We start from the raw sequence: 14205 nt of genomic DNA, 5'->3' as shown, positions 1-14205 counted from the left end.
GTTTCCCATTGCTGCGTTTCCCCATGTTTGTCTTGCCAGCCCAATTAAATTACTTTCCCATCTTGCTCTTTCCAAATGCTGTAAACAATTAGAGTTCACACAGGGTAAAATAAATTAAAAGCAATTTACAGTCAAACTTTTTTGGCCTTTCTGTGGCATTTGGAAGATGGGGAGGTCTCTTTGTGCTTGTCTGAGATAACAGATCCAGCTGCAAAAAACAATGTGGCTTGCATCTTCCTTTGGCCATGATATAGTTGAATGTTCTACATGAGCATGAAAAATGCCTAGAAGTCTGATGCAGAGAGGTGCATCTCTGGTGTTTTTTGGGCACTGTCAGAAGTAGAGGCAGAAGCCTGATCCACTTCTATGAAAGGTTTATCAGAGTGTGATGCCGGGAGGTCCACCACAAGCACAATTCACTTGGCTGCTGCACTTTTCTTGCTGAGAAGCTGGAAGGGGTCAGACTCTTGGAAAGATGCCTGGTTAGAAGAGTAGCAAGATGCTCTGTATGGAGCCAGCTTTATGAACTCTACTCTCTTTACAAAATAAGTTCTGTCCAAACAGGTAGGGGAAATAGTTCCTGGGAAAGGCATTTTAAGTTCAACTGAAAGTGGTATTGATAAGGGATAGGGGCACAGTTATTGGAGTATGTGTGGTATCCCATCAAGACCATTTGCAAACAGTCTTTTGAATAGATTTTCTGCCAACTGTGGTGTTAGAAAGGGACAGTGTTCTGAAATGTTTCATTTCAAATGACTAAAGAAACAGTTTCCCTAGATATTGATATACTGAAATTCATAGGTGCTGGATTCATTTTGTTACTGAAGGAAACAGAAGAACCGTTGCTTGAGAAGATAACTCACTGTGAGAGTCAAAGTAAGCCTTTTCTTTCTTCACCTGGCAGGTTCCAATCCATCAAAATCTTAAAGAGCTTCTTGCCATCCGGACGGAGCTTCAGAAGAAGGTTGAAGATTTGCAGCGGGAAGCTGCTACACGATCCATTTCTTCCTCCTCTGATAGAGGTTCGTCTCCCTCCCATTCAGCCACACCAGTGCACACCTCTGTGTGATATGTAACAAGAGCCGTGTGAAAAAAATTATGTCAGGTAGTAGAGAACAGGAGGGTGAAATGCTTTTCCCATCACAAAAGGATTGTGAGTGACTTGTAATTGCTATGATCTACATGCCTTACTCTGTGTCTGATATTACCATGATGAGGCCAAAAAGAGCTTCAATAGATGTGATGTATTTTCTTGTTGTCAGTTCCCACATGTATTTTGACATCTCTAGCTAAATCACCAATTGTGAAACTAAACTTTGTTTTGAGCAACTAACAATTTAACCATCCTAAAAAGGAATCCATCTGCCAAGCAGACAGAAAAATGCTTCTCACACTGCCTAGGGTACCACGCCTGGTTGAGAGAATCAGATTAAATGCCACAGAATGTTTTCTGAATGGGAGCTCCTTATTTCACTCAGTAATGGGTTTTTTTGTTTGTTTGTTTTTTTGGCTAGAGCAATTCTTTTTTAGGTAATTAATGCACTTGGAAATTGATTTTAAAATAAATGTTTTCCAGTGTAGTCAGTTCTACATTTTGACTAAATATGCCATTAAAAGTGGATGAAGTTAAGCTGGATTTATCAAGTGTACCGTATACCACACTGAGTTGTATGATGTAACATATTTGGTAAAGCATGTATTTTAGGTTTTTTAATGCCTTTTGTACAAGTTGAAATAAAGTCTTTTGACTGTTTAGCTTATTGTTCAGTTTCAGCCTCCTGAGAGAGGGGTAAACTTATTCATGTCAAAGTCTTGTACAAAGTAAAAGTTTGTTTTCTAGAAAATGGTAATATTTGGGGTTGGAATGACACCCAGCTGTGTAAATTGTATAGTCTGTATAGCGCCACATTTTGTTAAGCATGTTTTGTTTTAAAGTGTACACACAAAGTGCAAAGCTGTGTCCATTTATACACATGTGTATGTGATGTTAAACATATGCATACTCCCGTGGTTTTAAGCTGTAAGTTCAGAAAATGGATCCTGCCTGTCCAAACTCTTTTGAAGACCTTAACTTGTAATGACTTTGTTTGACAAAGTTTTTAAATAACATGATCTTAATTGGTTTTCTGGAAATAAAGCCTCTTGGCTTTTTGTTTTTTAAATTGCCGCTAGCATTTTTTTCTGTAAAGTGAATAAGTTAATGGTGTTTTCATAAAATATACATTCCGAACTTTCTTTCATCTCCCTGCCCAAAATATTCTGGTTTGATTACTGTAACATCCAACGTTTTTTAAAAAATGATTCAGTGGCCTTCTTGGAAGGCCCAGAAATGGTGCACGCTGAAAATTTTCCCTGGGTTGTTTTCCTTGCCATGTTTCATGGGAATCTGGTTCTTCTCCTTAGAGCACTTAAATGCTGCAGCTCTGCTTTTTGACTCGTGCTTGTATTCCTCCAAGTTCTGCTGGTGGGAATTAAGCCCCATTCTTAAGAGCCAATTGACTTTACATGCTGATTGTGGTTTTCACTGTCTGTGAGAGTTCGTTTATTACTGCGCATTTGTTCTTAATATGCGGCAGTGCTTTCCTGTTTCACTGCATTCATATATGTAGCATGAATAAGGTGATCTGCTGAGCACTTTTGCAACTTAACTGGAAAGGCTAATGTGCTGTATCCAGTCTTACAAGTTTACTGTGTAGTGCAGGGTATTTCAACATGTCCTTTCTATTACAGTGAATGCTTTTTATAATAGATACTCACCTACAAGAACAAAGTTTAGGAAGGTTTGCATCTCTTATCAACCTCAGGCTTTTTATAAATAGATGAAAGATGTTTTCCTGTAAAAACGGTTCTGCTGAACAGTATGCCAGCAGTGAATTTTACATTGCCAAAATATGTTGAGCTGGTATTGAATTAAACTCTTCCATACTTCAGATTTCCTTGACACTTTAACTGTATATTAAAGCAAAGCACATTATCTCTAAAATGCAGTGCTAAAGAAAATCTTTTGAAGTTTTCCTCTTTATTGCTGCTAATAATCACAACATTTTCTCTATAATTATTGTAAAAGTGATGACTGGATTAGCTTGGGCATTCTGAGATTTTTAAAGCTTAGATTTGTAGAGCTAAAATCTGAGAATTCAGTTTTGCGAGAAGAATACCAGTTACTGCAGCTGGCTGGCTGTTTATCCACAAGTTTCAGTGTAGCTCAGCGAGTCTTCTCTGATCTGAAGAGAGCGCGCTGGGGGAGGGCTCCTGCTGTAATCTGTGTAAGCACAATGGATGTTTTTGTATGTACTTAGCATGGAAATTTTCGAAGGTATTACATAGCTTGTATATGCTACTTAAAGCATAGTTTTATATTGAAGAGGTGACTCTCTTTGTACTCAGTCCGATTCCTGATAATCAGATTTTTTCCTATTGATTGAACAACTAATTCTGTCATTATTTTTTAATGAGGCAGCATTGAACTGGTTGGGGAAAGAGCAGAACCCTGCTCGCTGTCTGATGCACCTTGGACAGAAGTATTAACTTCTGATTCAAAAGCTGGATCTTCTTTTGCTTTGGTTTTAGGTTTTCACTCTGCTGAGTATAAAGAGGCTGTGCAAAGACAGCAAGCAGTTAAATTTGACCTGTAGGATTTTCCTATTGTCCCAGAAAGGGCTGAAGCCTTGGTAACCAACTGAAACATTTTTTGATTTTAAAGTTAAGTGAATCATCAGTATCAGACACTTTGCTGTTTTAGTCCTGTTTCAGAGCTCAATTACACTTTTTCCTCCTTTGTAGATAGAAGTAATTTTTTTGTTGTTTCATTAAAATGGAAGAAGGCTTTTAAAGCTGGTAAACAATGCTATCTGCCTGGTTTTGTTCTGCATAGGCAGCCTTCCTCTCAAGCAGTTAAAGCTTTAAACAAGAGTGTTTGATTTTTCTCTTACTTTCCAAGAAAAGCTGTACTAATTCATATGCTGTATGTAGCAACACCAAGAATGGCGGCTTCTCTGAAAACTGGAGATAAAGGATCACCAACTCCCATTCACTGAGCCCCACAGCAGAGGACAAATTAAAATGGGCAATTTAGAGTATTCACCACGTGCAGCATTTATGTTAAAAAGCCAAAAGGAATGTCCATTTGCTGAACTAAGTGGGTATCATACTAGACATCTTGTGCAGTTGGGAAGAAAGAATTCTATTTCTACAAGAAGTATGAATCAGAATTAGGTAGTGTGAAATATAAACCACCTTTTTTGACTGTGAGACAAAGCACTGCGTCACTATACAAAGGTCAGAAGCTTAGTTTGCATTGCAAACCAAGGGCAGCAAAAAGGACCAAAAACCAGCCGTGCCGAGTGCGGCCAGGGACACAGGGCACTGCCCAGAGTTTAGTTGCTGGGTCATCCAAAAAGAGCGTATGTGTGTGCGTGTGTGCGCACAAATACTTCATTTTTACCATTAAAGTGTTCATAATGACACTTGTCTTCTCATAAAGTCCGACTTTTTTTTTAAAAAAAGTTTTTAGTGTAGTTATAGAAGATGTTATGTACAATAAGGATATAGCCCACCATCTGCAGTTTCCTTCCAACATGAAAAAAACCACAAAAAATCAAGTCTAAAATGTCTTACTTGTCAACTTGGTTTATTCTGTGTTTTCCAATGGTAGTCAAATTCTGATTTTTACCCCCATGATCCTTACATGCACATTAGCAAAATGAATCTTATCTTTTCATAGCATAACATTAAAGCTTCATTTGATAGACTGCGTCTGCATCAGTAAACAATATGCCTTGCTTTTAAGCAAGGACTTCACTCAAAAGAAAGGATTCTCTAATTTCACAATACCAAGGTTGTTTCTGAACTTGATTTGTTCCTGAACCTCCTTTGTTGCAGAAGCAAATTTTTAAAGCCTTAGCCTGTCGGCTCATCTTACTTTTCAGAATTTGAAATGGTATTACGGACCAATTCCATCTTTATCACAACAAATGAGTAGTTAAGACTGACAATATAGCACTTGTATGGGTTCCTTAGCGAGGTTGCGTGAAAATGACTGAATTTATAGTGCCAAAATATCTGGAATTCATGTCAAGAGTATTCGCAACTGAAGAATCTAAACCGAAGAAGCTACGACAGTATTGCCAAAGAAAAATGCAAGTAATTGATAGAATAAACAACAGGAAAAGAGCTGGTTAAATTCTTTCAATTCTCTGTTTACTCTGTAATTGAGAAACCTCTTCTGAATCATTTAATTAAAAATAGTTTTAGTTAAGCTGAAGAAGTGAGGTGTGGTAAAAAAGGCTCACAGCACAGGTAGTACATAAACTCTCAGGGCAGCTGTATAGTTTTTGGACAAAAAAAAAAAAAACAAACCCTAATAATCCCAGTTTTCCAGTGTTTTATGGCCTTTTTATAAAGGATGAGAAAGTTCATACCATGTATACAGAACCGAAGTGCAGGATTTTTAAAAATTCCGCATCCAGATTTAAAGAGAGTAGATACTAATTAAATGAAAGTAGTTAGAGAGGTCAGTGCTGGGTCAGTTGTTTCAAAACTTGGATTAGTACTAGGAAAATACACAGGATTCCTCTCACTTGCTATAATGCCTAAAATATAGATGGTGGAAGCTCCCCGTTCCTCAGAGTGGTATGGAGAAAGAGACAGGCTGCAATAAAAAAGCAATCTGAGCCTTTACAGACATTTAGCATATTAAGACTTTGACTTCTGTCTAGTTTGGAAGAGAAAACCAAATTTAATTTATTTACTGTGGTATTTGTCAATATTTTCCTATTTGAAATTCTAGAGAAAGAGATCTTGAATTCCATTACTGTAAATTTTTGAAGAAGCTTTCCCTTTTGCTGGGCATTTATGGTTTTCCACATACCTAAAAATTACACTAAGACATAAGTATTCACCAAAGTCATAGAAATGGCCTTGGGGAAAGGAGCAACTTCTGAGTTCTAACAACAGGGTGGTTTTTTTCAGTGAAAGTTTTTTTTTTTTTTTTTTAAAGCAGTATTTGTGAATTAGACACATGTTTCTCGTATGTTCTACTGTAAAGAGTTTCCCACAGGAGGGGTAGGTGCTATATTCTTTAAGCAATGCTGGACACGCCATTGCACTGTCCACTAGACAAAGAGGGAGGGCACGGCAACAGAAACGCGATAAAACCGATGATCTGCACCGACGGAAAGCACGATCGGCGGCAAAAGAAGAGATGGAATTACGGTCGCTTGATCTCGGCGAGGAAAGTGGCTCCTAAGTGTCCGTCAGGGCCACGTTGTAACACTTCACCTACCATAACTTTCTAAAAACATTTTCCATGCTACAGCTTTCAAATGCGTTTGCCTAAGAACGAAAAACAGGCGACGGTGCTTGGGAATGGAGATACACAAACTCGGGTGTGTGGCTTCGCCGGCATCTGAGCTGCTGCACGTGATGATCCGAATCCTGCAGACCACGCTCCCTCCAGGAAAACCCTTCTCAGGGAGTAAGCAAACACAGACTGCATCCCATCTCTATTTCCTCTGCTTCCAGTCTCCAGGCAGCCAACAATTAAATATTTTGTTTTCTAATCCAAACACATTCATAAAACAAAGCAGCAGTAGTTCGTAGCAGTATTGCTGTAGCCCAAGCAGTCTGAATACGTGAGGCACCATATATCCCTAGAACTCATCTCCCTTATAAAACACTGTAGCTATGCTGCTAGAGCTAGTGTAAGGCTTTAAAAATGCACGTGTTAAAAAGAGCATAAAGAATTGTGCAGCTATTGCAAAATACTTAACCGTGTTAGCAGGCAATTTCCTTTCAGATGGAGCCGTTAGGCAGCAATGCTCCGAGGCTGATTCACCTCCTGGCGAGGCCGCCTCTAAGTCGTGTCTACCTGAAAGCTGTGAATTTGTACATCAAACTGAAAGGCTTTTTTTTAATACAGACTCACAAAATATGGAATTTGCAAAACAGTACAAAATGCACACATTTCAGATTTATATATAAATCGTGAGTACCTCTTGGGCCACGTAAAGTGACTTTTCCTTCACTTGAGAGCATGCTTTTTAAACAATCTTTGATTTCGATAAATTTATTGGAAAGGCGCTGCATCCACATTTTGGGAGCGATAAAAAAGGGTTGGGGAGGGATTAGAAATATAAACACAAATTCTTGCAAGATAGCAAAGGTCCGGTCTCGACGCACCACAAGGTTGTGTGAGCACCCACGTGGGATCAGGGTGCTGCTGCGGCAGCAGCCCCGTGTCCTGCCGAGCACTGCTCACAGCCCCGTGCTTCCCAGAAAGCTGCAGGAACCCCACGCAGGACAGTGACGGAGGACCCATCCTCTCAGGAGATTCTGCCTCTTTTAAACGTTCGTCAGTGACACAAAGGACGAAGCTCCTTTCTCTGCCTCGGGTGCCAGCAAGCGCTCTCGATAGTTGCGTTAATGATAAAAGGAGAAGGTTGAGGGGACTGCATCTTGCTAAGCTTGACTTCTCTTGTGGTGGCGAGTGGTGCAGGTGTTAATGGCTACGTACTTTGTCTACTTTCTTTTGGGTTTAATCTGTAATTTGTTCCTAGTGTGAATGAGATCTGAACCTGTCCTTGAAAGCATCCAAACACAGAGTTTTCATTTCGATGACAATGTAGGTATCTCATGTCACGCAGGCAAATGATCGCTTGGCAGCTTCACCTCCATTCTCATCTCTAGCATCGCCAAGCACTCCAACGGTAGCTGCTAAAAGTGAACACTGCACGCGCTGCTGTCACCTGTATTTACGACTCGGTGTGAAAATCAGGTCCTTTAATGTGGTTAGAAGCCCAGTGCTGCGCGGTGGTGACGCATCCTCAACTCCTGGCTTCGGAGTGGGGAGTCACCTGCCTCGGCCCGAGGCCCCGCGCAAGGACCTACCCAGAGGCACTTCACTTCTAGGTGTAGCCACGCTAAGGACCACAACCTACCCTCAGGAAATGTGTGGTCTTCGTCGCCGCCGTTGGAAGTGACATGCCCGTAGCTGATGGCAGAAGTTGCCTGGCGGTGCTGTACAAAGGGCTTTGAATGGTTTGCTTTGGATTGCGACTTACAGGCACTTCGCTGTCCTCATACCTGCAGGCTCTCCTGCTCCTTCAAAAAGGTCTTGTCCCTTACCTGAAAATTGAGCACTACCGGCGCACCTTCTGTTGGTTTGCAGACGGCTGGACATCAAACCTACAATATTACTTCAATGTAAACATATACCTCTTTACAAAACATGAACACATACTACCACTCTAACCCTAAAGCCTAGAGCTATAAGAAGCCAGTTCAAGCCTAAGTATACATTAAATAGCTTTGGAGTCAAATTAAATTAAAAGCTAAATTACAAGCACGTAAGATCTCCGTTTGCTGCTGACTGATTCTGTTTTAGCCCCGGGTCACACTTTACATCTTCGCGCCGTCTTGTTTTGGTGGTTGTGCTGACTGTGATTCCAGTACTGAATATTTAACTAGGGAGAAAAAAAAAAAATCATGAGTACAATAGCACGTGATGGAACCAGAGCGCAAGCAATGGCTGCCCAGTACTGGCCGGTCATATGTGACGTTGGAAAAGCCTTTGCAGCAGCCTTGATTATCTGTCACTGAAAGAAGGATCATGCTTGTCTTGTAAAAGCCACTCTCGATGGCTGAAAACATGAAAGCTAAATATTAACTGCCACCGTTTGCAGGAGAGCTCCTTGGTCTCTTACCATGGCTTTGCTTTGTGTGCAATAAAGGGGGAAAAACACTGTGGCGGGCGTTTCACCGAAAGCTGCAGCATCACCTAAGTGGTGTCTTCATCAAAGAGACACGGCAGCTCAGTACAGCGCGAGGGACTTCAGTCCCTCCGTAAAGCTGCTTTTGTGGCCAGACGCAGACGGGGTAAGGCATGCAGGTTCTCACCTTGGGGTTCCTCGCTTACGACAGCTTCCATGTTTTCTCCTTTCACATACTCCGCGTTAAGTCCCTCTGAGAAGTAACAATAAAGACAGTGAGATGGGAGGGTAGAAAGTAAAAATTATTTGCTTTGATGCCTTAAAAACTCTGGTAAGGGGCCTATCTATCTGCCGTAAAAGCAAAGATGCCTTTTTGCAGCCTCCTCTGCATTAACAGCGGTATACAAACATCAGTAAACCAAAAACGGTGCTGAGAAAGCGTTGCTGGATTTTAAAGTGACCACAGGGACTTGCCTAGAAAGCACAGCTGCTGGCAGCAGCCTTTTTCTCTGAGTCTCTTGCTCCGGCCTTATCACGCGAGGCAGCGAGGCTGATCGCCGTGCTCAGGCGCGCAGCCAGGACAAGTGCATGGAGGACGTACGGCTTCCGGACGGGGCTGCCGTGCGGCGGGGCTGCGCCTAAGCGTCGATCGATGGTACCGTTCTCGCTGAAAGCTAAGGTATGCAGAGCTGCAAGAAGCAGCTTAGAGCAGGGCTGTGGTGATGAAGCGGGATCCCAGTGGGGTGTCGAATCCCAAGTAAGTCCCTTATTTAAATGCAAAGAAGTTTCCAACGTTTGCCAGGAGCGCAGCCCAGGCCGAGGGCAAGGCTGGGCGCGGCCGGGCAGGCGGGCGGCTGCACGGTGCGGCAGGAGGCTGCGCACGGGGACGCGGGCGGCACCGCACGCCCTGGTCCAGCTCAGAGCTGCAGCAGATTTGCGTTAAGCCGGCCTGGGGCGTGCCATGGGCCTCAACGGCTCCTCTAAAGGACCTCTTCGGAGAGAGGCAGAGACGGGCGTGCTGTGCCGACTGCCGTGTCCCGTCCGGGAGGGACCAGGGGAGAGGAGGGGGCCGCGCCCGTTTGCAAAGGAAGGCTGAAGCAACCCGCGCTGCGGCCACGCAGCGTGCCATTTTTAGGCATCTAAACAATATGCGTGTAAATGCAGAGCAGAGTGTGGCAGGGAGCCGCTACGCCTCGCCCCACGTTTCGCTGGGGCTCAGTCGTACCTCACGGGGAAGGAGGAGGCAGGGAACGGTGCCGGGGCCGAGGCAAAGCAGCGCGATGGGAGCCCTCATGTAGCGACGGGGTGGCCGCAGCCTCCCGGGGCGCGCGAGAGAAGGAAAGTTTCTGCAACCGGCTAAAAAAGCCCCTCAAAAGCCGCGGGCAGCACAGCCGCGGCAGTCTGCGGCTGGCCGCGCCGGCAGCACCGGCGGCTGCGTCCTGCCCGGGCGCAGCGGGGCAGAGGGACACCGAGAGGCCGAGCACCAGCGTGGGGCACGGCTAGCGAGCGGGAGGCGGGGAGCAAGAAAACAAAGCAGGGTGAAGAATATTAGGCAGCATTGTACACATCCTTCAGAGGAACCGGTGGATGCTCGTCGGGAGAGGCTCAAAACTGAGAAACGGAGCCGCAGCCTCACCGCCACAGAAGGATGGCGGGGCAAGGGAAAAAGCCGAGCCTGTTCCGCCGTGCTTGAAGCAAGTGGTCATTACACGCCACCGCTGCCTCCCCAAGACATGTGTTTTGCTGGGATAACACCAAATGCAGTTTATGTTTTTCAATAAAAAGCTACTTTTGCAGTGGCTGACGGCTCTTAGATTTCTGTCATGCATTGCAATGCATCTAAGGCCTGACATTAGCCCAGCATGCCATGTCTGATGGCTTAAATTAATCCTCCTTTATAATTAACTTTAATTTCCTGCCGCCTTTCTGGGGCTTTGCGTCTCTCAGCTTCCCCCTCATCAAAGCCTTTACTCTTTTTTTTTTTAATTATTTATTCTTGCCAAAATATCATTTAAGTGGGGGGAATATACAAGGGTGTTTCATTCCATCACATTCATTTGACTTTTCCTGCTGATCTAATTTACCAAAATGCTCCCGTTTGTTTCAGGCACAACTGGGAAAATAGCATGATTCCAGCAGAAATTTTCAACCCCAAACACCTTTCCCCCAGAGCAAAGGAGACTCGCAGGAGATTTCATTTGATTCATTTAAAAAGAGCTTTTTCCAGCTGTTTGCAGCCACCCCGTAACGGGAGCAGGAGCCCAGCGTGGCCAGGCCGGTAGCGTGGGGCGAGGCTGTCGGGACACCTCCTGCAACGCTTACACCGAGCAACGCTACGGGGCAGCTGGTGCAAAAGGCGCTTTTTCTGGGAATAGGAAGCTTCGCCGCTTAATTTGCACTTAATTGCAGTGATTGCTGCACACCTGTGGGAGGGTGGAGTGGGCTCTATCACCCATGCCTGTGGCTGCTCATGGCTCCACAGCCATGGTCGCAGCTGTTTGCTGCGCTTCCCTTCCTGTTGCCTGGTGAGTTTTGGCTTCTTGCTGAGATTTTGGGGTTTTTTGGTTTGGGGTGTGCTGGTTTTCTTCCCCATATTTACTGTTTGGTGCCTGTGTTTTGGTCTTTTTGGCTGTGACTGGCAGTGGGTGTGTGCAAGGGGCTGCGCACAGCCTCCGGGATGGCAGCGGGTCCTGGGGCTGTCGCCGGTGGTGGATTCCTGCCTGGGCGATGCCTGTTGGGGCCGGGGGGCTCAACGGCCCGTGGCGGGAGCTGGGGGAGGGAAGGGCTCTGCTCTGCCAGCTCTGGGTCACCATGTGCCCGACAAGCCCTCCCCTCTCCGGGCTGGAAACGGCAGCAGGGGTTGGGGGGCAAAGAGGAGGGTGCTTGCCCTGTGCCCCTGAGGCGGTCGGGGGGGACTTACGCTGGATGCTGAAGCAGAACTTCTTCTGCTGGTAGGAGATGTAGCTGGAGACGGCCCCGATGAGCGCCATGGCCAGGGCGCTGGCGATGCCAGCGATCGTCCCCGTCTCTGCCACGCTGCCTGTGGGGTGCAGAGAGAGAGGGGTGCTGTGCGGCGGGGGCACGTGCACCACCCATCCCATCCCACCCCACCGCTGAGCCCACAGCCCCGGCACCCACCTCCGCCATAGTCGCTGTCAGTGCTGCCCCCGGCACCTGCAAGAGACACAAGCCCGTCAGCGGCCCCGCGCCCCTCTGCTCCCCCCACCGCCGCGCTGGGCGGGCCGGGAGGGAGCGGGCACGCCGGGGAGGGGCGGCAGCGCAGGCCCAGGGCACCCCTGGGCTGGGGGCGAGCGTATGCCCCCGTGGGGCACAGCGTCTCTGCTGCCCCACGCCTCTGCCTGGCTCCCAGGGTGGCTGGTCGCCCCTTCTCAGGGGGGTCCGGAGCCCCCCCTCTGCCCCCACGTGTGCCCGGGGGAGCTCTGCGGGGAGCCCCTGCAGGGGACGCCTCGCCTGCGGACAGTTAACCTCGCCTGCATCCCGCGCCGCGCTCGGTGTCGGGAGAGAAGAAATGAAACGCTGCCGCGTAGTTACACAGCGTCCTTGCGCCTCCCAGGGAGGCGACTGGCGACGCTCCGTAAGGTCAGGGAATCCTCACTTGGCTTGAAGTCCATTATAGCGTCACCTTCCCTGGAGAAACTGGGCTGGGAAGGGAAGCTGCTGCTGCTGCTGCTGGAAGCTGCAGTCCTTACCGAGTCACTTGCATCCTGGATTTATGGAAGCAGGTCAGCATTGCATTAATGCCTCCGATGCGGTTTGACCCTGGCACAGGGATTCATTAAATGTCGATCGGGCTTGTGGTGTTCATCTCTTTACTCAACTGCTTTTAATATTGAACGCTGCGGATCCTCGCAAACGTGCAAAGGCTTATGCGGTTGTTGCTGGTTTTCCTCCTTGTTTCAACCGCTGGTGGTCACGTGGTGGAAGGCAAACGAAGGCCTGTGCCCTCCCGTGGCACAGGGCTGGGCATCTGCTTCGGCGGTGGCGGGGGAGATGTGGGTCTTGTCTGCCCTGGCGGCAGCCGGAGCCGCAGAGCCTCCGCGGGATCAAAGCAAGCACCTCCAACCGTGGGCAGGTGTGACCATGGAGGCCAAAACCCATGTGTTCCCCGGCCCCACGGCTGAGGCCCCCTTCCCCGAACGCACACCCCCGTCGAAGGTGAGCGCCGCTCTGCGCAAGGCGGCTTCTAGGAGGCTGGTCAATACGGGGGTTACTGCCCAAGACGTGGCTGCTAAAGCGAACGAACGTACGTAGGTCACCGCTTACCTTTCTTCTTGTCCGGGCTGTAGCCGCCGTCCACAATGTCGGCCAGGTCGTCATCTGAAAATGCTTTAAAAATAACAAGAACAGAACGTGGTTGGCACCCGAAGGGAGACCCGGCCCCACCGCGAGGCAGCGGCCACAGGGCAGCTCGTCCCCTCGGCCTGCGAAAGCCAAATTCGCCCAGCAGAACACCACAGCCGCCTCCCTGGAGGGCGGCCGCAGCCCGAGCTGCCTAGAAAACAACACAACGGGAAGGAAAAGCAGCATGTGGGTTGCTTGGGATGAGAGGGATCCGGAAAACGGAGCACCTTTGGATGGGCAGGGCCTGGAAATGGGGCTCTTGGGGGGTTCTGGGCGGGGGTCACCTGCGAGCGTCACGCGCCCAGGGTGGGAGTGGGCTCCTGCAACCCCCCGCTGCTAGGGAACGTTTCTCTGCTGGGCAGAGGGAGGCTGCTCTATTCGTTTGAGTATTTTCTCTAAAACGCTCCAACTATTTTCAAGAGCTGTGGAGGGGGGGTCTGTGCAGCAGGGCCTAGAGCAGGGGTTTGCACACCCATTTAAACCAGTCAGCCGGCTAGTCCATCCCCAGCAAGAACAGGGACCGGTTAATAAGCAGCTCTGCTTCTCTCACAATTACCAGACGTTAACAAAATGTTTAACCCCAAATTATTTTAAGCTCATAAAAGAGGTGATAGTTGACTTTAAGTCCACCTTGAAAGAAATACCCCTGAATCAAAGTTTAAATACTACTATATTATTTTTTTAACCAAAATGATTGATGTATTTATGAGTTCAAATGCTTTGGCTGCTCGGCCTCCTCTGCGGAGGAGGGAGGAAGAAGCGATTCGTGCGTGTGGTGGCCACGCTGCCGGGGACCAGCGAGCCCTTGCCCTGCCTCCGGCGAGCCCCGGCAGTGCCAGCCTGGCCCTGGGTCCTGCAGGCAGGGAGCCGAGTCCCTCCTTCCCGGAGGGACGGAGCAGCTCCAGTGGAAGAACGGAGCACCGGCACGTCTCAGTACGGGTGAAAAAAAGTTATCCTGGACACGGTTGTAGTGGGAATGTTCAAGTCATGCAGGACAGGCACAGAGAAATGTGGCCTAGGAATCATCAGCTGAATGACTGGAGCTGTTGGACCCCTCTGCTCCGGCCCCAGAGGGACCCTTGGGGCGCAGCAAGACGTGTGATGGGAGAAGAGACCCAACGGCGAGCCAGCAAAA

General features: G+C 47.5%; 2 protein-coding genes across 2 annotated transcripts in view; one reads left to right on the top strand and one right to left on the bottom strand.

Annotated features, from left to right (window-relative positions):
* MTMR1 (myotubularin related protein 1) overlaps positions 1-1069 on the top strand; it is a gene marked incomplete at its 3' end in the record, with an annotated part of 29641 nt that extends 28572 nt beyond the window's left edge. Inside the window, exon 13 of the mRNA XM_082004313.1 lies at positions 905-1069. Within this exon, the coding sequence (XP_081860439.1) occupies positions 905-1069 (165 nt within the window). The remainder of the gene's footprint in view (positions 1-904) is intronic.
* Positions 1070-8149: 7080 nt separating this feature from the next.
* Positions 8150-14205, bottom strand: part of CD99L2 (CD99 molecule like 2) — a 30372-nt gene continuing 24316 nt past the window's right edge. The window contains exons 6-10 of the mRNA XM_082004017.1: positions 12993-13055; positions 11843-11882; positions 11629-11744; positions 8896-8961; positions 8150-8462 (exon numbers count right to left, since the gene is read on the bottom strand). Coding sequence (XP_081860143.1) covers positions 8398-8462; positions 8896-8961; positions 11629-11744; positions 11843-11882; positions 12993-13055 — 350 coding nt within the window. The 3' untranslated portion in view covers positions 8150-8397. The remainder of the gene's footprint in view (positions 8463-8895; positions 8962-11628; positions 11745-11842; positions 11883-12992; positions 13056-14205) is intronic.

Source organism: Phaethon aethereus (genome assembly GCF_964289735.1).
Source record: "Phaethon aethereus genome assembly, chromosome: 10".
NCBI classification, from domain to species: Eukaryota; Metazoa; Chordata; class Aves; order Phaethontiformes; family Phaethontidae; genus Phaethon; species Phaethon aethereus.
The sequence above is the reverse complement of the archived record's forward strand: the minus strand, read 5'-3'. Positions and strand labels throughout refer to the sequence as shown.